Source organism: Littorina saxatilis, linkage group LG3 (assembly GCF_037325665.1).
Source record: "Littorina saxatilis isolate snail1 linkage group LG3, US_GU_Lsax_2.0, whole genome shotgun sequence".
Classification (NCBI taxonomy): Eukaryota; Metazoa; Mollusca; class Gastropoda; order Littorinimorpha; family Littorinidae; genus Littorina; species Littorina saxatilis.
Window position 1 is genome coordinate 60,129,761 of NC_090247.1, and position 27,977 is coordinate 60,157,737.

A 27,977-nucleotide genomic window follows, 5' to 3' on the forward strand; every position below is an offset into this window, starting at 1 on the left:
AATAAAACGGAGTAACGATGAAAGTGTTACACGTACGACTCGTTCCGAAACACAACAAATACGAGGAAGCTAACCATCGAAAACTGAAAGCCAACATTATCATCGAGAGTAAAGGTTAGTTTTACTAGAGACAAATTCTTCACTGTTTTGTCTTCTTCTTCAGCAGAGGCTGTCTACACAGTGTGTAGTTGTTATCACTTCAGGACAATCTTTGTATATAAACTAACAAGCGTTTAACGCACTCACCATGCTCTGTTCTTGCGTGTTCTTCTGAGCGGTGTACAGGCACTGTTTATACCAATTTGCGTATGATCCTAGAACGCAGGAACCATTTTAATATTGGCATTGGTATTGGTATTATCGTCTGGAGAGGTTACTCTTTTGAGGTTGACCCGAAAATGACAGGTCCGCTCTAAATAACGATATGTCCTTGCCTTATTCATTTTTTCTTTATTAGAGTTTGGGACTTTTTATTTCAATTAAACTGAGCAGATGTTAAAAGCGCTAACCACATCCTCCACTCTAGATGTTATTCCTTCCTCGTCATGTTCTGCATCTAAGAACGGTCAGAACTTAAATGATAACAGGTATAGAAATAAAGGTGTGCGCCGAACGCAAAAAAGATATATATATATATATATATATACATAAAGTTTTAAACAATACATAAAATAAATACATACATTAAAATAAAAAAAATAAAAAATAAAATTAAGCACAAATATTTAAATACAAATGAAAGTAACGGGGGAAAACGTACACACGCAAGGCAACGAGAACCTAAAACATTCTGCAGACATAGGAGGGCGGCGTCTCGTTTGAACACAACCTTTCGGAGAGAGTCCGGCCGTGATAGGACTACATATGGGGGTTAATTCAAAAAGTCAACAATAAACGTACGTCTCTATTCTGTCAGATTTTTTATTCTTGATGTTATCCTAAAAAAAAATTCGTCGTCTTACTAAACCGCGATTTTTCCCGCGAAACAAAATAATGTTCCGAAGTTGAACCCGCTTTTTGTTGCTGTCAGAAAACAAACATTATAACGATCATGGCAGCTGGTTTTTCTTCTACTGTCACTTCTTGGTCTTTTTCTCTTCTTTTTCTCTCTCTCTTTTTCTCAGATCAAACTTGTAATGGAAGGAACTTGGACTAATTAAGTCTCCGGCGCATAAAAACACGCAGCGCACTACCAAGTAGGATCAGTTACATTTATCCTAACAATACCGATGAAGCGGAGGAAAAGATTAAAGTAATGGAGAATATCCAAAAGTAAAAGGTTGAGCATAGTTTTGTGCTTCAAGCTATTAATGAATGGCACATGAACCAATATGACTTCAAAACTTTACTTACGTTTACACATATAAATTTCATGTTGAAAAAAGTTCCTCAGGGGTTAACAGGGAACGCAGACAACAGAGACAAAAAAAAATCACTTAGAAAACAATACAATTTACGCTAACTTTTACAATATCTAGTGAACGAAAAGGGTCCACCACAGAATTTCACCACAAGATCTAGTCATAAAATCCAAACGAGAAGAAAATCGACAGATATTTCAGCTTTAGGGGAAGTATAGAAGTTACAGGTTTTGCTGCACGGGGAATCTAAACTACAGCACTTTCTTCACGATGACGAAATCTACGCTACCACAGGTTTTGACGTCAATGACACGTCACACATAGTTGCACTACCACGAGGGTCTACTGGCCGGCGGGATGACGTCATCACCACTCTCTCCGTCAGGGCTTCGCGACAATGATGACGAGATGCCTCCTCTGAGGTAGAGACTGGTTGAAGTGGCACAACATTGAGAAACCGACACAAACACCAACCAAATAAGCACATCGATAAAATTCCGACTGAAAAATAAATCAACTCGGTTGATCAATTTTTTGGTTGTATTTTTTTTTCTTTTTACAGACAAATTGACAAAATCCTATACAACAAAAAACAGACATGGCAACATTTTCAATTTACAGAAAAAGAAAACCTGAAGATGATAACTGGCCGAGGCATATCCTGAAATAAGGATCCTCGCCCCCAAAAAGTGATCAGTGAACAGTTTGAACAGGAGGGGATCGGGCACTGTGTCAACCAATCTGCGCTAATATATTTATTTCTCATCTGCTGTTTGCTGCACTCGCGATTTGTATCCACTGCTACTTGCAGGGATGTTACAAGGATTTCTTTTTTTCGGCAAATGTTTGGCAAAATGGCATAGAAACTGGCAATTGTTGGAAGTTTAAGATTGTTCAAATCAAAGCTTCACCACCGTGAAAAAGGAGCTACATGTTTGCATTTGTACTTTTCATTATCTGATTTTGTTTGGTGGTCGACTTTTATCTTCATTTTAGCTCATATATACTCTCTTGAATATCAGGCACTCACACGTAAGAAAACAGGCCAGAATGTTCCGATAAAAGCACTTCTTTGAGATTTGTAACAGTAAGTAGAGACAAGTATGAACAAAAATCATAGCTTCAGCGCTCAATTCTTCATTGCCCATTGCTTTTACGGAGTTTTAATGAACATAAATACAGCTTTTCGTAGCAAGCGCAGCAAATGTGTGTTTTTTCTGTTTTTTTTCTTCCTTGCTGATAACTAAAATTATGATTTAGCAATATGATAAAAATAGCCACAAAGCAGCTGCAACTCATTTCTTTGCAAGAAAATGCATGTGGCACAAAATCAAAGCAAAGAAAATAAAGCAAGCAGAGCTGTCTTTGGAGAAAAAAAGCGCAGATTGATAAACAAGGGCCCAACACAAATGACAAACACACAATCAGTTCCAACTGTGTAACTCTAAATGCAACAATTCCGACGAGCGAGGAGGCATCCCCGACAAAAAGATCCACCTTCAAAAAATGGAGCGTGAGAAAAATAATAATCGGTGGAAAAAAATACGGATTGACAAAAAAATACCCCTGGGAGGCCTTTTCGGCCAGTGAGGTAGAGGCTGACGCCCTGCGAGTGACGTCACAATGACGTCACGACAACAATGACGCAGAAGCGATGAGGTAATTGTGTGTGCCTGTGATGTGAACTTTTAGGGGCTACATGTCCATTCCCTGCAGTGTGAGCGGCCGCAAACTAAACCACCTTTGTGAACGTTCAGTCATTCTTTCAGGGTTTCTTTTCAGTCAACACAAGCATGCAATGAGTAATATCAGAATAAAGCTTTGTCCATAAAATCAAACTTAAAATCTAGTCTTGGTAAAAAAAAAGTTTGCAACATTTATCGTGAACGGTTAAAAACCACTCTGACAAAATGTTCATCCCTACTGATTGTGTGAATTCCTTGTTCAGATTCAGTATAGCCTACATACATAGAATATGTGGCAATGTGGAAAGAAAACGAGAGGAAAAAAAAAGAGTTTCAGGGAGAAGGGGGGAGACGGACGAAAACGATAATGAGGGGAGGGAAATCTATAAGAGCTGATATGACGGAGAACATGTAAACTAAAAGACTTTTCAGAAAAAAAGAAAGTAAGATCCCCCGCAAAAAGAAAAGTGAAAAAAAAACCAGATGTTTCATTCTTCCTTCAACAACATTCCATCATACGCACTCAATTAGAGGTGGAAATTTAACACACTGGTCTACATTAGTTATCAACTAATCAATCAATTTAAGTTAAAATGATCGAATCATCATACATCTCCTTGGTGGATTGCGTGGTAAGTTGCAGTACACTTTGTATTCCCTGATTCGTTGAAAAATCACCGGTACATGCACATTTCGTCTCCGTAATTATGATGTCATAATTTTAAAACGTCATCGAACTTAACGTGTTTGTTATACAAAACTTAAAGTTTACCTGAAATAAAACTTTTAGAAACACAAAGCACATTATTTTGTGAGGTCTCTTTGAAAGAAAATAATCAAAGACACTGTACCTGAACTAAAAATAACGTTTCCTAGCTTCTTAAATGTATTTCTAATAACAACACGTCTCCACAATAATTTGAAAGCACACTTTCACCCATACTATTTCGAAGCATGACTGGTCTCTTTGGATCTGGCGCGTACGTTGCCTTGGAAAGTTGGTAGCTTAGGTAGACTGGTTGGTAAGTGGGTATGTAGGTGGTTCGGTCTGTAGGCAACAGTTCTTGCGTACTGCTGTGCGGGACTACAACATATCTGCACAGTGTCACTCAACAATGTGTTCAGCTCCACAAAGAACAAGAAAAACAACAACTCGATCTCACACACAGTACAGGCGTTGTGGCAGCGCTCACGATACAGTAAAGCCACGGTACCCGGCTGGCATCACACAGCACGACACACTGACATACACCCGCCACACTCACCCCAACAACCAAAGTGGCTGGCATCACACAGCACGACACACTGACATACACCCGCCACACTCACCCCAACAACCAAAGTGGGTGGCCCGTACCGTGTAGAAAGGGTGGTGGGGGAGGTTTGTTTTGTCATCATGGGGGAAAAGGGGGTACACCCTGAATTTTCATGTAAAACAAAAAAATTGAACGAAATATTTTTTTTTAAAGAAACAACTGGCGAAACCTGGCAGCCATGCAAAACTCCCACAGCACAAAATGTCAGCAGCGACCACACTGGCCAAATGTGACCAGTCCTGTTCAGCACAAGTGACCACAGCGACCCGACTAAAGCTCTAAAGCAGAGTTCTCTCTCCTTCTTCGACCCCAACAACTTCCACTGACCATCGACTGACGAAAAACAATAAAACAGTACACACACACTCTCTACACCTTCTTCTCCTCATCCTCCACTCCAATCTTCTCCTTCTCCAAAAACCTTCTCCTTCCGTTCTGACGCCAGGCGGGTTACCCGGAAGAAGTACATGACGCGCATGCGCACGACGAGCGAAGGCGGCAATGACGTCATACGACGCCGGCGGCCCCGATCATGGAGTCGGTGCCGTTGAACCCGTGCTCAGCGCTGCCGTTGTTGTTGTTGTTGCCGTTGCGTGGACGGCGGGCCTGTAGGGGTAGTTGGTCCCTGAGTGGACAGTCGGCGATCAGATGGTCAGTCGACTTGCACTGGTGACAGCGTTTGGGCAGCGGCCCGTGTGGACACTTGGCCGCTATGTGGTTGGCGAAGTCGCCGCAGTTGTAACACCTGAAACAACAGTGACAAGAGATGGTTGGGTATGAGTAACAGTTTAGTGGTGGGCAGATTTGGCAGAACATGGCTTTTTCGATTTCTAACTATAATTCAGTTCAAGGACACTTGGGGAGAGGGGGGGGGGGGGAATCAAGCTTCGACACCAATGGACGCTCGAAATTAACAAGGTTTACTACCGGAACTAGAAATTACAAAACAGATACAAAAAGTATACACTCAGTTCATAATTCTTCATAAAATGATAACACTAAAACAGTACACACACACTCTCTACACCTTCTTCTCCTCTGTGTGATTGTGTGACCAATCTGTTATCCGCCTCCTCACATCACGCCAAACGAACAGCAAATGTTGTCCGATCTGCCTTCCAACCTACCCCCCCCCCCCACCCTCCCCTTCAACCTGGTACCGAAGCTGCTCACAATTAGTCACAGCCAGAAGCCGATCAGAGATGGGCAAACAGACAAGACAAAAATGACAAAACAAAAAGAATCAGACGGGCTCCAGGTCAAAATAACACCAAATCTTGTAAGATCTCAGGCCACTCCCAACAGTTCTCTTACAATCAGAAGCCGATCAGAGTTGGGCAAACACACAGACAGACAGACATGGACAAGGGACAAGACAAAAAGAATCCGACAGGTTCCAAGGCAAAGGAACACCAAATCTAGACATGATCCTTGGCATGATTCCAGGCAATCCGACGCCGACCAGAGCCATCACGATCATTAGACCATCAGGCTGTCACACTGAGTCCACCGATCATCCTTGTCACAGTGAAGAGTAGTCGCTACCACACACAGACACTGACACACAGTCCACAGAGTCCGGGCCCCCCATCCTATCATGATCAGCATAATATGATAATGGGCGAGACAGGCTTGCTGCGATTCCATCGATCAAACATGGGAGAAGACATCAGAAAACAAGTCGCGTAAGGCGAAAATACAATATTTAGTCAAGTAGCTGTCGAACTCACAGAATGAAACTGAACGCAATGCAACGCAGCAAGACCGTATACTCGTGGTCCACCGCTCACGGCATAGGCAGTGAAATTGACAAGAAGAGCGGGGTAGTGGTTACGCTATGCTGCATAGCACGCTTTTCTGTACCTCTCTTCGTTTTAACTTTCTGAGCGTGTTTTTAATCCAAACATATCATATCTATATATTTTTGGAATCAGGAACCGACAAGGAATAAGATGAAAGTGTTTTTAAATTGATTTCGAAAAAAAAAATTTGATAATAATTTTTATATATTTAATTTTCAGAGCTTGTTTTTAATCCGAATATAACATATTTATATGTTTTTGGAATCAGCAAATGATGGAGAATAAGATAAACGTAAATTTGGATCGTTTTATAATTTTTTATTTTTTTTTACAATTTTCAGATTTTTAATGACCAAAGTCATTAATTAATTTTTAAGCCACCAAGCTGAAATGCAATACCGAACCCCGGGCTTCGTCGAAGAGTACTTGACCAAAATTTCAACCAATTTGGTTGAAAAATGAGGGCGTGACAGTGCCGCCTCAACTTTCACGAAAAGCCGGATATGACGTCATCAAAGACATTTATCAAAAAAATGAAAAAAACGTTCCGAGATTTCATACCCAGGAACTCTCATGTCAAATTTCATAAAGATCGGTCCTGTAGTTTAGTCTGAATCGCTCTACACACACACACACACGCACGCACACACACACATACGCACATACACCACGACCCTCGTTTCGATTCCCCCTCGATGTTAAAATATTTAGTCAAAACTTGACTAAATATAAAAAGTGCATTTAAAGCCGGTGGGGAGCGGGAGGTGGGTGTGGTGTGGCGGTATAGAGGAATGAAATGGGAGATGCGGAGGGGAGGGAATTGAAGGCGAGCGGGAGGAAGGGGGGGGGGGGGGAAGAGAGAGAGATAGAAGAGAAGTTGGACCTATTTATGCCCACCACAACATTTGGGCACAGTCATTTCTCGACAGTGTTGGTCTCCTATTATGACGTGGTTCCAGTGGATGGCCAAGGTGAAAATCAATCACATCCTCGCTTGTTTTTAATTCAGAATTCAAGCGTTCGGACGGTGCGATGAAATGGACCAGTCAAGAATAGACGTGTTTGCCTACACCTCTCCACAACAACCTCTCAACATGTTACATTGTCTGTGACACACCATGGAGAACCAGCACGACACTCTTGCCTGTCCCTGGGGGTTATGTTTGCCAAACATCTCACTTCACTCGTCTCGCTCACAACTCCCCTGATACTTCTCACCCGTGCTACTCCTTCTGGCTTCACCAAGTGTCCGTTCAGACAAGGGCTTCGGTCAATACGGACTCTCCTCTTCTGTGAACACAGTGGTCAGAGAAGCAGACGGTCACCAGCGGGCGGTCATTTCATGACTGCCACGATACTTCTGAGAAAGTCCGATTGTTAAAGGCACAGTAAGCCTCCCGTAAACCATCACAGAGCTCCCCGAGCGTCTACATACAGTACAAGCATACTTCCATTTGAACGCTCACCGAACGGGAACATCCTGGCTGCTTTCTGTCAAGCGTGAGAAATTTTCAAAGAATTTATTTTCGTGGACTTGGTCCTCTACAACAATGGTGCCTCGTTTTGGTGCTGGACGGCTGTTATGAATATTCAATACCGGAAATCACGCCCGGACAGAAAGCCTCCCGTAAACCATCACAGATACTGTCAGGCTTTTACACACAGTACAAACACCCTTCCATTTGAACGCTCACCAAACGGGAACATCCTAGGTGCCCTACGTAAAGAGCGAGCAATTTTTAAAGAATTAATTTTGCAGATTGTCTCGAACACTTTTTGGACCCATCCTGAACTCAGGTCAAAAATGAGTTACTTCCCTTCGGGTCTCATTCTATCGATGTAAACCGGTGATAGCCGTGGATCGATGATTATCAGAATGTTTTTGGACCGTGGTGCGTTTTTGCGCTGGACCTAACTTTTAAAATCTAAATAATAAATTGACAGCTTGTTACACAAACATTCTTTAATCATAAAAGAATTCTTTTTTCATCAAGGCAAGATCAGTACAAGTCGAAGTGGTGAAAGTTTGAAAAAAGAAAAGCCCGGAAGCAGGATCACGCAAGGGTCGTAGCAGACGACGGTTTATGCATATCGCCGTTCCTCTCAACAGTCAAAAGCCATCGCTAGAGTTCTTGTGAACCACAGCTGTTTGTTTCGTGCATAAAAAAGGTGCTATTGTAGATAAGCTCACATCGAGTCGCATTCAAATTACTAACTGACGACTACATTGTGAAAAAGGGAAACTGGATCACACGGGTTCACGATGGCTCAGGGGTAAGATAAACCACGCACAAATAAATTCTTTGAAAATTGTTCGCTCTTTACGGAGGGCACCTAGGATGTTCTCAATCGGTGAGTGTTTAAATGAAAGGGTGTTTGTACTGTGTGTAAAAGCCTGACCGTATCTGTGATGGTTTACGGGAGGCTTACTGTGCCTTTAATGTAAAGCTTATATATATGTGGAAAAAACAACTCCCCGATCGTTCTCGTTTTCACGAATTTTTGGGATGTCCCTGAAACTATGATGTTTCCGACAAAGTCTGATTATTCTGTTTCCTGAATTTTTGGTTTACCATCAAAACCCGTCGTGCTGTGTCGCAAAGATTACTATACTTCTTGATCTGATATTGCGAGTCGTTCAAACATTGGCTGTTGTCATTCTGTTTTCATTGGGCAAGGAATAACCGTGAATCTGGTTAACGTTTCAACAAGTGTCTCGAACAAAAATACATTACAAGGACCTTTTTGTACAACGAGATAATTTGCTTGCCTTCACGAGATAATTTGCTTGCCTTCACGAGATAATTTGCTTGCCTTCTTCAGACGACAAAGGTCCATCCGATACCCTACAAATGAAGCACAGCAGGGAAGACGTTTTTTAACACCCAGCAGTAAATCCAGAAGGAAGATATCGAACTTGTTTTCACCAATAAAAAAGCTCTGGTTGTTTTCTCAAGACATCCCCAGACAAACAGAACAGGATTTTTAAAAGGAAGATTTGTTTGTTTGTTTGCTTAACGCCCAGCCGACCACAAAGGGCCATATCAGGGCGGTGCTGCTTTGACATTTAACGTGCGCCACACACAAGACAGAAGTCGCAGCACAGGCTTCATGTCTCACCCAGTCACATTATTCTGACACCGGACCAACCAGTCCTAGCACTAACCCCATAATGCCAGACGCCAGGCGGAGCAGCCACTAGATTGCCAATTTTAAAGTTTTAGGTATGACCCGGCCGGGGTTCGAACCCACGACCTCCCGATCACGGGGCGGACGCCTTACCACTAGGCCAACCGTGCCGGTCCTTTAAAAGGAAGAGACTAAAACAGGAGGAACAAGTCGCGTAAGGCGAAATAACTACATTTAGTCAAGCTGTGGAACTCACAGAATGAAACTGAACGCACTGCATTTTTTCACAATGACTGTAGTCCGCCGCTAGTGCAAAAGGCAGTGAAAGTGACGAGGCTGTTCAGCGCGGTAGCGGTTGCGCTGTGCCGCATAGCACGCTTTCTTCGTTTTAACTTTCTGAGCGTGTTTTTAATACAAACATAATCATATCTATATGCTTTTGGAATCAGGAACCGACACGGAATAAGATGAAATTGTTTTTAAAACGATTTCGGAAATTTAATTTTAATCATAATTTTTATATTTTTACTTTTCAGAGCTTGTTTTTAATCCGAACATAACATATTTATATGTTTTTGGAATCAGAACATGATGAAAAATAAAGTAAAAGTTATTTTGGATCGTTTTATAAATAATTAATTTTATTTACAATTTTCAGATTTTTAATGACCAAAGTCATTAATTAAGTTTTAAGCCTCCATACTGAAATGCAATACCGAAGTCCGGCCTTTGTCGAAGATTGCTTGGCCAAAATTTCAATCAATTTGAATGAAAAATGAAGGTGTGACAGTGCCGCCTCAACTTTTACAAAAAGCCGGATATGACGTCATAACAGACATTTATCGAAAAAATGAATAAAAGTTTGAGGATATCATACCCAACTCTCATGTAAAATTTCATAAAGATCGGTCCAGTAGTTTACTCTGAATCGCTCTACACACACACACGCACAGACACACACACACACACCACGACCCTCGTCTCGATTCCCCCTCTATGTTAAAACATTTAGTCAAAACTTGACTAAATGTAAAAATGGAATAGAATGTGTTAGACAGATGGGAATGTGGAAGCAGGGAGTGTGGGGTGTGTGAAGGAAGCGGGGTGGGGGTGGTACTCATACGACATTGAGAATCAAACTAATAAACCCGCCTGTATCCTCGCATCCAGGCAATAAAACGTGGTCCTCGTTACCAGCTGACCCGTCAGTCCAGTAGGACAATTAGACCGGTTCCGTGTCGACCCAAAGACAATCAGACTGTTCGCTCAATTAATCACCGACTACTCAACCTCTGGGAGATGAAAGTGGGTCAATCACGAGCTTATCTTTCCTTTCCATCCTTCGTTAGCTGCCATTGTGTCTCCCAGTTCTTCCTGCTTCAAGTTCTTCCTTCAATGGTTTGACCCGAGAACATACTACAACTGAAACGCTTCTGAGACCTCACAGACTCCGTGTCGGTAGTATGGAGGGAGCTATTGCAAAGAAGAAATAGTCTAAAATCTCTGTTCTGTAACCACGCACAAAACCAATCAAACTGAAGCTTCGGCCAACAAAACAAATAACAATCAAACTGAAAAGTTTCGGCCAACAAAATAAATAAACCATCTCTCTCTTTTTTTCTCTCTCTCTCCCTCTCTCTGTCTTTCTCTTTGTCTGTCTGTCTGTCTGTCTCTCTCTCTCTCTCTCTCCACACAACTACCGTTAACTACACAACAGTCAAAAACAACACACGTTCTCACGATGACCCGCTCAGTACATATAATGTTGGATGCTCTCTCTCTCTCTCTCTGTCTTTCTCTCTCTCTCTGTCTGTCTGTCTGTCTCTCTCTCGCTCTCTCTCTGCCAATAACTCCAGTACTATTTCCTGTCGGTAGCCGCTCATTGCCATTCGGCGGTGGTATCATCCTCGGACACGACCTGGCATGGCGACAGACTAATCACCACGGAGAGAGAGATGGACCGACGTGACGCACGCGCAGTCGGCCGGTGGAAATCCTATTTACAGGGGTCAAGGACGTTCCCCGGACAGCGCGAGACACCCGTAAATTGCAAATGGCGGCGGTGAAGGGAGACAATCAAGTGGGCGCGAAGAACAGCGAGGGGTAGGAGATTCAATATACTGGTTCGGTGGCAGTTTCCGTTCTAGGGCCCCGCTGAATTAGTATACAGCCCACAAAGACTTGTTACACGGCTGGGGAGGGGGGCAGAGGGAGGGAGAGAGGGAGGGAGGGAGGGAGAGAGAGATAGAGAGAGAGACAGACAGACAGACAGACAGAGACAGAGAGAGAGAGACAGAGAGAGAGGGAGACAGAGAGAGAGAGAGAGAGAGACAGAGAGAGAGAGAGACAGAGAGAGAGAGAGCTTGTCCTCACCCGGAAATCAGTAAAGTTATTTTATAAAATAAACGCATTGAAATGTACACAATTGTTCACTTCAGGCTATCCACAGTAACAACTCGACGACTAACCTGACATTAAGAAATGAAAGGTCTACTTTAATGAAATCGGTTTACGACTTCAGCCACGCAAGACCAAAATGACCTCCACAAATGGAAAATGTAATTTCAGAAATCTCCCTAGACAACTGGGAGACCACGAAAAATCGATACAAGAACTATACGATTCGTGAAACAGGATCCCTAAGTACTTTCACCACGCCGGCCTCAGGCCGTGTCGAGTTTCACCAGTGACTTACTGCTAACTACTGCTCTTCGTAATGGACCACGATTTCCATCCCCCCGGAAAGTTAATCTCGTCTGGTACAGTTAATTTTGAACCCTATTCATCTCGGCCTTCGCGAGAGAGGAGCTAAAATGAAATTTGATCGAAACATGAATCACCTATCGCAGGAAAATTGAGCATGCGATGGAGAGAGCGACGAAGAAGGACAGTCGAAGGTCCGTAGTTTATTACTCATTAATGGTGACGAGGGGAGAAGGGAATGGACGGGGTATGCGGGAAGGCAGGATGGTTTGGGGGAGTTTATGGTTGTTTGAGCGATGGAAGTCTGCACAGGTGTGTGTGTGTGTGTGTGTGTGTGTGTGTGTGTGTGTGTGTGTGTGTCCGTGTGTGTTTCTTGCGTGCGTGAATGTTCGAGTCCGGGTTAGTGTCTGAGAGAGGTTCCTGTGACATGTTTGTATAAGGTTGGCAGGAATGAGAGAGAGAGAGAGAGAGAGAGAGAGAGAGAGAGAGAGAGAGAGAGAGAGAGAGAGAGAGAGAGAGAGACAGACAGAGAGAGAGAGAGAGAGAGACAGAGAGAGAGAGCGAGTGAGAGAGACAGAGCTAGAGAGGTATTTAGGCATTTGTGTCTTTAGCCAAAACAATCCGCCATGCCCTCTGCGAGTGGTCGAAATGACCCCATACGACCTTCACCCCTTCACCCCGAGACTGACCTAGACCCGAAGGGGAACGTTATGCAAGAAACTGACCTAAACATGGCGGCGCAGACAACAGCTGGCCGAGAGAAGAGGATAAGGTCAGCTGAACGGTCAGCGGTTCGTGAATAATACATAGTCTGGTACTACTTTCACTATACTCTCACGAGGGCTGGAAAGCCAATTTACTTCTCTGTGCGTTTTTGCAAGCTTTAGAGGTACTATGAGGTACTATATTGTGTCTGTTCGTGATAAGGGCGCACGCTTAAAACTTCGGACTAAGCCTTGCAGTCACACTAACAGTAATCGTTGTACTATTTGAAATATTATCGCAAACAAATGAAAGTTAATTTACTATCTTTGTGCGGCTTTAATCACAGCTGTTGTACTTATTTTTGTCTGTTCACTTTTGTTCGATTGTAAGGCCGACACTAGCCGATTTTCTATGCGCGTCTTTAAACACTTCGCAATGTTAGGCCAAGGCCGCTCGTACGTAGGCGTGCAATCAAAATAGCAGCAATCACTGTGCTTTTACTATACTATCGCAAAACAACTTTATTTAAAACACGATGGTGAATTCATTTTAGTTATATGTACGTCGATGATGACCCTGACTTGTTGTTTTTGTTGTTGTTGTTGTTGTTGTTGTTGTTGTTGTTGGCATTTTGATTTTATGCAAAGAGTGTATGGACGTATGAGTGTTTCCACACCAGGACAAATACCAATGGCTGTAGTAATGCTAAATGGCGAAATAAATTCTTGTTCTTCTTCTAAAAACTGACCAAATACGAGCCAATTGTATTTTGCAAATAATAATACGAGAATTTATAACGCGCACAAATGGCGGCGGTAAAGGGTTGTACAGTCGTAGTGCTTTTGTATGGCTAGTTCACGAATTTGATGGATGCGAGTTAATGCACAGTTTTAACCCAAGCTACAACCTATTATGTATATTTTCAAGAAACATTTTCTTTTCCAGGTCACTGTGACTGGACGTCTGGCTATGAAATGGAGAGGTCAGCTCTGGTCAATAGTTCGATGTCGGGTGAACTCCAAAGGGCGTGAGAACAAACCACAACCAGGTGTACACGGTCAAAGTAATAATTATCTTAATAATTACTTTCGTATCTCAAGCGGCACAAACAGGACGATTCAATGAGAAATTTTAATGATGAGGAAACACGATGTGGAAAACTAGTGGGAAATAGAAACATTCCTGAAAATTGCACTCTTTATTCTCAGACATAATCGTTTTTAAAACCCGTAAAAATGTGCAGACGTAAAAATATCAAAGTTGCACGTAACGTTAGTTCAGCTGCTCCGCTGATTTTTACCCTAGCATGACAGTCATTTCAATTTTGCTCCAGCAAACAACAATAGCAAACACAAACATTCCTATGCTTAACAGTTACATTTTTCTCCAAATCATTTTCTGACAACAGCACCACTTGAAGACTGAGGGCCACAGATCGGACGCAACTTGACAAGCTCAATATGATAGTAATTTCCGCGATCTCCACGAATCTGTCTAGCTGCTTGAGATTGACCTTTTGTCTGTCCGTTGACCGAGATCTTGAACACTATACAGCCTGTGTCCTCAACACCGGAAACACTCCTTGCTACTGATATCAATACGCCGGCAAACTTCCGGTGGAGGGTTGCTCTTTTCTTGCCAAACATTCCAGGTATCCTCAGCTGTTGCTATCGCTTTGTGAAATGTTGCTGTTATACAAAGACAGGTAGATAGATACTCAGTTAGGGTTAGTGGAAATGATGAAATGTACTTTTTTACAGTTTGACCTTTGAGGTTATTTTCCATTACAAGCCTTTACAATTAAAGGTTTTTTTTATGTCGAGGTGATCTTTTCTGTATAACATTTCAAGGTACTTTAAGTTGTTGCGATCGCTTTGTGAAATGTTGCTGTTATACACTCAGATAGATAAATAATCTGGCAGGGTTTGTAAAAATTATGAAATGTACTTTTTTTACAGTTTGACCTTTTCGAGGTTATTTTCCATTACAAGCCTTTGCCATTAAAGTTAAAAAAAATATTATGTCGAGGTTATCTTTTCTGTCGAACATTCCAAGATATTTTAAGCTGTTGCTATCTATCGCTTTGTGAAATGTTGCTTGTATACACAGGCAGGTAGATAGATAATCAGGTAGGGTTTGTGGAAAGACTGACATATACTCTTTTACAGTTTGACCTTTTCTGGGTTATTTATTATTACAGGCCTTTGCAATTAAAGCCCAAAAAATATATTGTGTCGAGGTGATCATTTCTGTCGAACATTCCAAGGTATTTTAAGCTGTTGCTGTCGCACACAGGCAGGTAAATAGATAATCAGGTAGGGTTTGTGGAAAGACTGACATAATTATACTCTTTTACAGTTTGACCATTTATTGGTTATTTATTAATACAGGCCTTTGCAATTAAAGCCAAACAAATATATTGTGTCAAGGTGATCTTTTCTGTCGAACATGTCAAGGTATTATAAGCTGTTGCTATCTATCGCTTTCTGAAATGTTGCTGTCATACACATGCAGATAGATAGACAGGCAGGGTTTTGCGGAAAGGGAACGAGAACAGACAGTTTTCGAGTTTGACCTTTCTTCGTTTATTGATTACAAATCTCTGCAAAAAAAGTCCATAAAATGTTGTGTCGAGGTGGTCTTTTCTGTCAAATATTCAAGGTCAGATGCTGTTGTTATAAGTAAGCAGACAGATAATCAGACACGGTTTTGCGGAAATGAGAACAAAGAATTGTACTCATTTAAAGTTTAACCTTTTCTCGTTTATTGATTGCACTTCTCTGCAATAAAGTTGTGTCAAGGTGCTCTTTTCCATTAGAAAGTTCAGGTAGTATTTGGTGTTGTTAGCGCTTTGTGAAATGGTGCTGTCTTACAGACAAATAGATAATCAGGAGAGTGAATTATCAGTAAGAACAAAGGAATACACACTCGGTGAGAACAAAGGCACGCACAATCTAAAGAAAGACAATTGTGACAGTTCTTATTTAAGGGCGCCTCCTAGCCAAATCAATCCAATTATGTACCGTAAAGGTAATCTAAGTAGAAAATGGGCGAACATTGTTACAAATCTAAAAGAAGACATTTTCCCTATAATTATCACATGCTTCTTCGCGCGATGTCAATATAATGTTGTCATTATAATTATTTGAAATGCGCGCACGAGCTCGCCAAAGCCAAATGAATTGTAGTTGAAGCAGGGCTCCTCCCGAGCACGCTCTACCGGTTAAGGGACCCCCACTGATAATTATTAGAGGGTCTAAGGACCCCTTCAGCAACACTTTATAGGGTCCCAAAACCAGGAGGACTTTTCGCAGTTCTGTGTGCCCTTCAAAAAAGGCGTTAATTGTTGGATTAAAGGCTGACATATAGTCCTATTTAATTTGTTTAATTACTTCCAGGGCTTTTCCAATCGTTGTGGGGATGTATATATTAAGCTTCCTGCAAAGTTTTAGGTTTGAAGTCCTTACCAATTACGAGAAATAATGAATTCTTTATTGCATTGTTTAGCAACAGTTCTCCAGGACTTGGGCTATTTTTAGACCGTTGACGTCACTTCGTGACGTTTCGTAAACCAAAGATGGCGTCGGAGACAGTCAAAGCGCGGTTGCGTAGCCTACAATGGCAAAAAAAGATAGAAGTAAACCCGTCTAAAGCTGTCAAGGCCACAAAATCTGCTGAGAAGAGAAAGTGGACTCCTTGGTTTATCACCACGCAGCACCAGCGCTGGGTGGCGCTGAAAGAAAGATTGTTTTCGTCAGAGGCCCATCGCTTCAAATTGAGAACCAAGTACAATACTCGATTATTCGGCTTTTAGTGCGTATAGTAAACCTATACGTACGGATTTGGGAGCCCTCTCGAAGTGTCCAGTGCAGGAGGAAATGTTAAATGAACGGGTGGATGAGCCCGGTTGGTGGGAAAAACGACGGCGATCTACCAGTATTTGTCACTATTCTCTGATCTTCAGAATGGGTGCGGGAATGAGTAGGGAATGTCTGACATTATCTTATACGTCCTGATGTGCTTTGGGTTGTTTTCGGAGAGTATTATCCCTTTTTGGTAATGATTGCTCTCTAAATCGGTCTCGCATGACCATCTTATTTCTCAAGAAAAATACAGTAATAAACAAAAGCGAAAAACAATATTGCTTGGATAACCGCCCACCCACACTCAGTTTCGATAATTCTGAGTAAGGCGCCTACTCGGGTAGTTAAATGAATCATGTAAAACTGAATTATTTTTGACAGGAATATTCCACCCGTCTTAAACAAATTGTGTTTGCCCATTCTTGAACATAAAAGAAGCCAAAAGCGGTTTGACGTCCATTGTTTGTTCAGTCGAACCGGGAGAAAACCCCTCTAACAAAACTTTTACGTACATACATACCCAAACCAAATTGTACCCCTGAGATGAAAAACCAATTTCAACAACAACAAAATCATCTTAATCAACTTCAACACCGAGAGTGATTAAGGGAGAGAACCATGTCAGGATTACGCAACCCACAGCGCAGTTATCTCCGCCGCATGCAGACGGCGGGTGCCACAGCCAATAGAAAGCCAGATCAATGCGCAGGTCGAGACAGAGGTTACGTCATTAGACCTCCCGCTCTTATTGGTCGGGAGGGCAGCCCCGTCTGCTGCACTGCGCAGTTGCAGCAAATCATATGCAGCATTACAGCACGCCACGGTTGCCGCATGCAGTGTTGAGCTTTACGACGGAGACAGGGGGGCCGGGGAAGCAAAAAGAACGCCTCTGTCTGGGTGGGTGTTTTAGAAGGGGTGGTGGGGGTGGAGTTTTTTTGGTCTCTCTCCTTTGTCTGAGCAAACTTTGTCGCAAGAATTGACTGAGCCTTGTCGTTTTTTTCTTCCTCGTTCATGCTTATGCACGAGTGGGTTTTTACGTGTATGACAGTTTTTATCCCGCCATTCAGGCAGCCATACGCCGCTTTCGGGGGAAGAAGCCTTGTCGTTTGAATGGGACATTGTCTCCCCATGGTGGTGGTTTCTTTTCTTTTTCCTGAGCGAATTTTTTCGCAAGAAACGGCTTGAGCTTTGTTGATTGAACATGAAAGGTCTTCTTCTTTGTGTAGTTTTATAGAGCGAAGAAGCTTGTTATGTAATCAAGACCAGACATAAACAAAGCTCGAGCGAATGTGACTAGAACCACCACACACAGACAAACACGCGTATGTCAGAGAGACACGTTGTCTTATATACATATGATTTCCACTCCATGAAAACCCTTTATGAACATTCTAAGGTACCATCGCTCTCATCTCATGTAGTTTACCAGTTATATCAGGCTCCACAACTTTGACCAGGCTTTCCCATGGGATGAGAACATTCTAAACACTTGAACACATAACAACATAAAACAACCTTGCAAAGTTAGACATTCCGTGCAAAGTTGGGCACTTTTTGCTGAATTTGTTTCAAAACTGAAATCTATGTCAACATACAAAGTTAATTCAGGAAAACTTCTTCTTCTTCTTCTTCTTCTTCGTTCATGGGCTTAGACTCCCACGTTCACTCATGTTTTCAGCACGAGTGGATTTTTACGTGTATGACCGTTTTTTACCCCGCCATTCAGGCAGCCATACGCCGATTTCGGGGGAGGCATGCTGGGTATTTTCGTGTTTCTATAACCCACCGAACTCTGACATGGATTACAGGATCTTTTCCGTGCGCACTTGGTCTTGTGCTTGCGTGTACACACGAAGGGGGTTAAGACACTAGCAGGTCTGCACATAAGTTGACCTGGGAGATCGGAAAAATCTCCACTCTTAACCCACCAGGCGGCAGCGACCGGGATTCGAACTCACGACCTTCCGATTAGGAGGCCGACGTCTTGCCACCACGCCACTGCGCCCGTCAATTGAGGAAAACAAGTCTAACTCTGCACAGAAAACAACCATTGTTGTGGTTGTCAGGTGGAAAGATGCTCTTATTCCGTGTCAAAGCTTGGACAGATATTGACGATTTACAGGGTGGGCCATAAAAAGTGTCCACATTTAATTTGTTAATAATTTTCCTGTAAAGTGATATTTTCTTTTCTGTTTCAGATAGAATTTGAGACAAGCATCTTAGAATTCTTTTAAAGCCTGAATGGATCGCATTCCAGTACAGGAAAGGACCAAAATCGTTGAACTTTACTTTGCTACCAATTCTGTGGTTCTCGCCCAGCGCGCTTTTCGGAGAGAGTTCCCTGGCACACACTGTCCATGTGCGAGAACTGTGAAGCGCCTCGTGGATAAATTCAGGAACACTGGTAGTCTCGCAGATAACAATAAAGGACATAGTGGTCGACCATGTTCTGCTAGAAGTCCACCTAACATTGAAGCAGTAAGGGACCGTTTGCAGGAATCCCCACGAAAATCAACAAGGCGGCTGTCACAGGAAGTCGGTATCTCGAGGACATCTGTACGAAGGATCATACACAAAGACTTAGGATTGTTTCCGTACAAGATACAAATTCTCCAACAACAAACTGATGCAAACAAAAGAGAAAGGTTAGAATTCAGTCAAAGCATTTCTGAAAGAATTGAAAACAACCCAGGAGTTCTCGACCTCATTTTCTTCAGCGATGAAGCCCATTTTCATTTGAGTGGACATGTCAACAAACAAAACATGAGATTTTGGGCACCTAATCAGCCCCATGAACACATCCAGCCACCACTGAGCCGCGAAAAAGTAACAGTGTGGTGCGCAATTGGCAAAGTCATGGACAGTGTGTGCCAGGGAACTCTCTCCGAAAAGCGCGCTGGGCGAGAACCGCAGAATTGGTAGCAAAGTAAAGTTCAACGATTTTGGTCCTTTCCTGTACTGGAATGCGATCCATTCAGGCTTTAAAAGAATTCTAAGATGCTCGTCTCAAATTCTATCTGAAACAGAAAAGAAAATATCACTTTACAGGAAAAATATTAACAAATTAAATGTGGACACTTTTTATGGCTTACACGGGAAGTAAGGTACCTTTTAAGAACAGGGTGAAAAATAGGATACGGACACATGGACACAGGATTCCTATACTGGCAACACTATAGCAACACCGACACCAGAAAACGACAGACAGGCAGATATTCAGAGATTGCCGTAACCATGGTGAGTGGTGACTTGTCTCAGATTATATTTCATCTTCCAATCACGACTTCAAGTTTCATCAGTATTTGCTTTTGTTTTTTGGTAAACGGGAGCTGACCGTAGATATATTTGCTGCATGTGTCACAGTGGATGCAACTACGGCTGGACCAAAAACTTCCTCTGTAAACGTGGCTGCCCTGTTGCAGGTTAAAGGAATCATAGATGTTACGACGAACACAACAATAGCAATAACACACACACTGTCTGTCTACCTGCCTGCCTGACTGTCTCCCCCCCCTCACACACCAGTGCACGCTTACCCCCCCCCCCCCCCGTACACACACAGAGCATACAAGCTAACAAACAAGCAGGCAGGCAGGCAGGCTGACACACAGAGACATACGTACATTATAATAATAATATACAATCTACAATCACAGACATAGACACTCATCCAAGCCGACCCTCCCCAACCCCCTCCACACACACACACATACACACACACACACAATCATACACACACACACCAATCCCCCCCCCCACATGCCATCCCTCCCCTCAGAGAAGTAATCACATAGCATTCATAGTCGAAACCCTTCTACTTCTATAAGTCCCCAGACCATTTCTCCCATCATGGATCTGTCAATGCCGGCGACAGCGTCAACTCAGGTGATATGTCAGCCACATTTATCTGATTTTCTCAATTCTCTTGGAGACAGGGAGGGACCCGCCGACAGTAACCATAGCAACCGGTTCCAGAATAAGCCACCTGTTTCTGTTGGTGAACGCCACACATAACATAGACCTACACAGCAATTGTACTGGAAAAAGGGTGAAGTAATTAAATATAGGGAGAGCCTTTACTTTTGTGTGAGTTTCTTGCAGATGGACAATAATGACGGACACAAATTCTTCGCGTGACTTCTATCCCTCCCCCCTAACCCCCTCTGGTTGTTCGAAACACCTGAACTTGCTTAGACATTCAGGAGAGCACCAAATTATACAACACAACACAACACAACACGTTCTTCAACACATACACAACATTATACACAATACTTATGTAACCGAGTGCCGAAACACTACGATCACCTCGGGAAGCGAAGTGCAATCAAACAGGATTGAAAATGTTAGGGCTAATTTTTTAGCCCTATAAAAACTGTTATGCAAACCCGAAGGTTTCCCTGAACATACAGACAATCGGAAACCACCAGACCCCATCACAAACAGAATTCTACAATCCACTAGTGTTGACTTTTAAAGGCCAACAACTCAAAGGAGCGGTAGCCTCCCCTGTCACACTTATGCACATCATTCTTAGATGAGAGATACCACAGAACATTTTTTTTAAATCATCAGCCGCTGCCGGGGAAAGAAATACAAAAGATACTCCGCCTTAGCTGCAGACAAATAATAAATTAAACCTCTACCGTCTAATTTTCTCTCTCTCCACAAATCAAAGAGGATTTTCAACCAAAACAGTTTAAAACTGTTGTGTTCGTTCTCCGAGTTGAAAGACATTGCTTTCATCAATTTAGAGAACAAAAACAAGTGCAAGACCGACCAGAGCAGAGCTGCAAGAATAAGAAGAAGCACATGGAGAAGAAGAATGATGATGATGATGATGATGGCGATGATGATAATGAAGATGATGATGCAGAGGAGGGAGGGGGAGGGGGTACAACAACAAAAACAATGAAGACTTGAAGGAGAAGAAGAAGAAGAAAAATCACGATGATGATGATGATGATTGATGATGACCACGACTTCGACGACGACGACCACGTCGATGATGATGACAAAGATGAAAACGACAACACCAATACCGACATTGACGTCAAACGAGAACAATAATCATAAACTTACCTGATCTCCACACACGGCTGATTCCTTGACGAGGTGTGGGAGCTTGAGTACTTCTATGACCCCGAGAGCTATGCCAGCGGGAGTGTCAAAACTTCTGGTAGCGTCTCGCATGCTGGACAGGTCAACGGAGAGAGGTCAGACTAATATCAGCAAACTCTCCTCGAGTCATAAGGGGCATGAGAAGGATACTCATGTAAATAAAACCATGGGCAGACCGGACTCATCAGCCATGGCAGGCAACCGGTCTAGGAGAGGGACACTCTGAATTCAAACCATGGGCAGACCGGACTCATCAGCCATGGCAGGCAACCAGTCTAGGAGAAGGACACTCCGAATTCAAACCACCCCCCAACGAAGTCGGAGCGATGCTGACTGTGTTTCCGGACACAGTGTGGGAACCTAAACTAAGTTCTTGGGAGACGAGCTCGCACGCCACCACTATGGATTATGCCTCAGATTCAGACAGATATTTCGATATGGTGTCGTTCCCGTGGACCTTTGCCAGGCGGGAACGGTGCCGGACCCTCAGCCTCAAGGGGGTCCACCTCAGCGACTGGCGGCTCTGTTGACTCGGGAACCAGGGGAAGACAGAGTAGAGCGACTGGTCGAACTCAACATCCAGCGACAGCCATCAGGGTTGTGCAGTGGAATGCAGAAGGCGTCCAGAGAAAGAAACCAGAGCTACAGGCTTTTCTGAGAGACAACAACATCGACATTATCTGCATCCAGGAGACCCACCTGAAAGAAGACCGCAGATTCTTCGTCAGAGGTTATGACACCTTCCGACGGGACCGGCCGACCGGACACAAGGGTGGAGTTCTCACCCTAGTCCGACACAACATCCCGGCAGCTATGACGGCACAGACGGCAGACGGCGACCTTGAGTACATCACCATCAAGACCTTCCTGCAGGGAGAAGAACTCTCCATCACCAACGTCTATAGCCCACCTACCACCAAGCTGGACCTCCACACCATCCAGCTCCCAAACGACAAACATCTCATCGTTGGCGACTTCAACGGCCACTCCCCAGCATGGGGCTACGACAGTACTGACGCAAGAGGAGAAGACATACAGGACTGGATGACCGACAACCAGCTCATCCTTATCAACCAGCCAGATGACAAGCCATCCTACTACTCCAGAGCTTGGAAGAAAAGCTCAACCCCTGACCTTGCCATAGCCACAGAAGAGGTAGAAAAAAGGACCACCAGAACTGTCAACGACCAACTGGGAGGAAGTGACCACTTACCCATCACCCTCTCCATTGCTGACATGCAGACCATCCTGGAGTACCACAGAAAGAAAGCCAGCTGGAACTTCAAGAAAGCCAAATGGACCAAGTACCAGCTCCACGCAGAAAGCCTTCACAACATCACCTTCACGGAGGACATCAACCACAACGTAAAAGAGCTGACACAGACCATCCTAGCGGCTGCCAGGAAGTCCATCCCCCGTGGCTTCAGGAAGGACTACAAACCTTACTGGAGTCAAAGGCTGGCCTGCCTGCACCAGCGACTTTCAGAAGCCAGAGAAAGCATGGAGCAGTCCCCATCCGCTGAAACAACGACCATGCACAACCAACTGAAGGAGGATTTCAACAAGACCAAGACACAAGAACTGCAACAAAGCTGGCAGGAAATCACCTCCACCATTGGCCTCGATTCAGACACAGGGAAACTCTGGCGTCTCACCAAAATTCTAAACGAAGACAGCATGGCCACGCGGGGACCTACAGTACTAGAAGACAGCGGAACCTTCCACACTGGAAAAAGAGCAGCAAATCTCCTTGCCGACGTCTTTGAGACCGAGAGCACCATCAAAGTCCCACCCCAAAGAAAGAAGGAAGTTGCAGAACAACTTGAAACCAGACTCCGACAGCAGAGAAACGCAGCCCCACCAATGACCTCAGATCTTACCATGGCAGAGCTCGTCGATGCGATCAAAAGACTCAAGTGCAAGAAAGCGCCCGGAAAGGATGGAGTCTGCAACGAGATGATCAAGCACCTCGGGCCTGCTGCCAGAACTAAGCTCCTTGAGCTCTTGAACCAGTCGTGGAGATCCGGCGTCTTCCCCTCAGCATGGAAAGAGGCCATCATCATACCCATCCTGAAGAAGGACAAGAACCGCAAGCAAAAGACAAGCTACAGACCAATCAGTCTACTCAGCTGCCTCGGCAAGACCCTCGAGCGCATGATCAACAAGAGGCTGATGTGGCACCTGGAAACCAACAACCTGATCACCAATGAACAGTCTGCCTTCAGGAAGAACAGAAGTACTGAAGACCAGCTGATCTACCTCACCCAATCAATAGAGAATGCCTTCCAGGAGAAGAAGAAAGTCATTGCCACCTTCATTGACCTCTCCAAGGCCTTCGACAAGGTGTGGAAGGAAGGCCTCCTCCTGAAGCTATTGACGGCAGGAATCGCTGGACGAATGTTCAACTGGATCAAGAGCTTCCTGTGCCACAGAACCGCGAGAGTCAAGCTTGACGGCAACCTGAGCTACGCTGTGAAGATCAGGGAAGGAGTCCCCCAGGGAGGAGTAATATCCCCCACCCTCTTCGTCGTCTTCATCAACGACATCACCAACAGCCTGTCCAGACACATCTCCAAAGCCCTACACGCCGATGACCTTGCGATGTGGAGCGCTGCCGAGTCCACCGCAACCGCCAAAGTCCGGATGCAGGAGGCCCTCAACATCACCTCTAAGTGGGCGACAGACTGGTGTGTCACCGTGAACAGCCTCAAGACCGTAGCCACCTGCTTCTCCCTCTCCAACTCCAAAGAGACCCTCCAACTGACCATCAACAACCAGGCAATACCACAGGAAGACACCCCTACCTACCTAGGTATCAAGCTAGACAAGAAGCTCACCTGGAACCCACACATCAAAGAGGCGGAGAAGAGGGCTACGAGAAGACTCTCCATCATGAAGAAACTGGCTGGCACAAAGTGGGGAGCCAGCAGCAACATCCTCAGACAGGTGTATACGGGACACGTCCGCCCTGTGATGGAGTATGGAGCTGCAGCCTGGGCCACAGCTGCGAAGAGCAACACCAGCCGGCTCAACAAAGTGCAGAACGCAAGCATGCGCATCATCACAGGGGGACTGAAAACTACGCCCATACACGCCCTTGAAGCCACCACCAGACTCCCTTCCCTGGACCACCGACGAGAAGAGAAGGTCATCGTGCAGTACGAGAAGCTGCAACGACTCCCCTCTCACCCAGCACACCAGCACACCCAACAGCTGACGAAGAACAGGCTGAAAAGAAGCAGTTTCAACCATCTGGCCAAGCAGCTAGAGAGAACCCAAACCAGCTTCCTACCACGCACCCCTGAAGAACAAGAGCCCCTCCAAGACGCTGAAGAGTGGAACAGCCAGCTCAGCAAGGTGCTCTTTGTTACTGACATGCCAGGAGTGACCAGCAAGAGAGAGCAGCAGGACGCAGTCCTCAAGAACCTCACGCTGGAGATGATGCACCAGGACTACAACGCCTCAGTATGGACTCACATCTACACTGACGGGTCCTCAGATGGTGCCATCAAAAACGGAGGAAGCGGGATCCTGGTACGCTACCCAGACGGACACACCCTTTCAAGATCCCTGCCTGCCGGAGAGCTGTCATCCAACTACCGGGCAGAACTCACCGCTCTCAGAGAAGCAGTTAGCCTGGTCAGCGAACACCCACCCTCTCACGCCGTCTTCCTGACCGACTGCAGATCCGCCGTCCAAAGCCTGCAGTCGCCCAAAGAGCAGCTGGAACGAGACACCCAGCGTCTTCTTTGTACTCTCTCCCAGAGCACAAACGTCGCTGTCCAGTGGATCCCTGCTCACTGTGGCCTCTCAGGGAACGAGGAAGCGGACAGACTGGCCAAGACTGGCAGCCATCTGGAGCAGACAAGACCAACAGTCTCTTACAGTGAAGCCAAAACCCTGGTGAAAAGACACTACCAAACCACCTGGAATGCCCAACACAGCCTGCCATCTGATGATCAGATGCCCAACTTACAGCGCCATCAGCAGACCATCCTCTTCCGCCTACGGACTGGACACTGTCGACTGCGTGCCCACATGCACCGCCTTGGTCTGTCGCACACACCGAACTGCCCGTGCGAAACAGGCCCACAGACCCCGGAGCACATCCTGCAGACCTGCCCGCTCCACCAGGAAGCCAGAACAGATCACTGGCCACAAGGTGCCACACTGCAGGAGCAACTCTGGGGCACCAAAGACTCCCTGATCCTGACCACTAGCTTTATTCAAGCTACAAAACTTGAAGTCTGACCTGAGGAAAAAAATCCTGGAACGCCGAAGAAGAAGAAGAAGAAACTTACCTGATTTTCCTGAATTTTTTGCGAGACATGGGCCGGCGGTCGCTGCCCCTACACTCTGCCCCGCCCCCTCCGCAGACGAAGGTGGCCTCGATGCCTTTGTCTGACGGTTTGGATTCGAACTCCACCACCTCGTTTTCGCCAAGGCTGCGAAAACCCGCCTTGTAGATTATGGACTGAAACACACACAAAAAGCATGTTTTGAGAACCAATAAATATATAGATATAATAAAGGAAGAAATAAATAAACAAACAAATAAATCAATAAATACCAGAATACAGTTCATTTGGGGTTGAAGATATCTAGCTTCCCGTTCAGAACATCTATATATCTATACGGCTTGTGTGTGTCTGTCTGTGTGTTCACGATTCACGGCCAAAGTTCTCGATGGATCTGCTTCAAATTTGGTGGGCATATTCAGGTAGACCCCGGACACAATCGTGGAAAATTTGGAACACGTGCGTGCTCTCAGCGCGCAGCGCTGAACCGATTTTGGTTTTTCTGTACATCCATTCCCAGTAACTCTTCCTTATCTTCTCAAGTGTTTTGCGCGTTTATCTCCCTTCCTTCGTACGGTGCGCCGGCAAAGCCGGCGTACACCCGGCGAAGCGGGTATTCATCTAGTACTGTATAAATCACAATCTCAGATTGTTAAATCTGTCTGGGCATTGCAAGACGTAAGAGCACCCTTCCACTCGGAATAATAACATATATCAATACCCTGGCTATCTTGTTGTTGTTGTTGTTGTTATCGTTGTTGTTGTTGAGTGCAGGTGGTCTTTTTGTTGTTGTTGCTGGTTTAATTTCGTATATTGCAATAGGTATCAGTTACAAAATGTATTCAGCGAAACAAGCCCATGCACTCTGCACAGAAAACAGCCTCAAAGCCGAACATCCGTCTCCGGGAGACCAAGCCTTGTTATAGTAGAAGGCCACAGAGCTACATTTAGCGCTGCCAGCACGAGAAACTGGAGCTACATCTGCCACGCGCCGATGTTGACATTTAAGTGTACGAGATGCTCGGCATGTGTCCAAGTGAAAGGAGGCTCTTATCACATACACAACTCCAGGCAGACTCATGGTGATTCACATGGTCTGCACAAACCACTGGACCGCAACACGGTGGCCTAGTGGTAAGGCGTCCGCCCAGTGAGCGGGAGGTCGTGGGTTCGAAGCCCGGCCGGGTCATACCTAAGACTTTCAAATTGGCAATCTAGTGGCTGTTCTGCCTGGCGTCTGGCATTATGGGGTTAGTGCTAGGACTGGTTGGTCCGGTGTCAGAATAATGTGACTGGGTGAGACATGAAGCCTGTGCTGCGACTTCTGTCTTGTGTGTGGCGCACGTTAAATGTCAAAGCAGCACTGCCCTGATATCACCCTTCGTGGTGGACTGGGCGTTAAGCAAAACAAACAAACAAACCACAGGGTGTTTGCTAGTCTCATTGATTCTGGATTGAAAACACACCCCAAAATCACATGTGTTCCAAAAAGGTGTAATAACACGTACACAAATAGTAGTGCCGCTTCAGTGACACGCTTGTCAGAATGCTTATAGTATGTTCGCCCTAGCTTTTAATTAGACTCACAAAATAAAACATCAGACATTTATTCGTGTATGAACAGAATACATTCTCGAAAATCTTTCTTAGCTTGAGATAATTTGACAACGTTTTTGCGTTTTTTCTGTCAATTGGCCTTTTTGTCTGAGTATCTACGACTGCGTAAAACCCAAAAGAACAATTTATAATTCTATAATTATTCAGTGGCCATGTCCTATGGGAACAAGTAATAGTGTTGACTGAAACCATGGCGGAGTTAGGCGCAAAGCGTACCACAGCAAGTACAGTACAGTATAGTATAGCGAAGCGTGTGCGCACCGTTGTGCGTTTGCGGCGATTCTCCGGCGTAAAGTATAGTACTGTTCTACCGCGCTCTCCGGATTCAGACAAGAAAATAGTACCCTGGATTATTCTTATTTGATTAGATTCCATGT

At 44.5% G+C, this 27,977-nt stretch overlaps 1 protein-coding gene across 1 annotated transcript in view; it reads right to left on the reverse strand.

The window, feature by feature from the left end:
* Positions 1-693: 693 nt before the first annotated feature.
* Positions 694-27,977, reverse strand: part of LOC138961264 (protein lin-28 homolog) — a 43,433-nt gene continuing 16,149 nt past the window's right edge. The window contains exons 3-4 of the mRNA XM_070332866.1: positions 25,987-26,159; positions 694-5,107 (exon numbers count right to left, since the gene is read on the reverse strand). Of these exons, the coding sequence (XP_070188967.1) occupies positions 4,870-5,107; positions 25,987-26,159 (411 nt within the window). The 3' untranslated portion in view covers positions 694-4,869. The remainder of the gene's footprint in view (positions 5,108-25,986; positions 26,160-27,977) is intronic.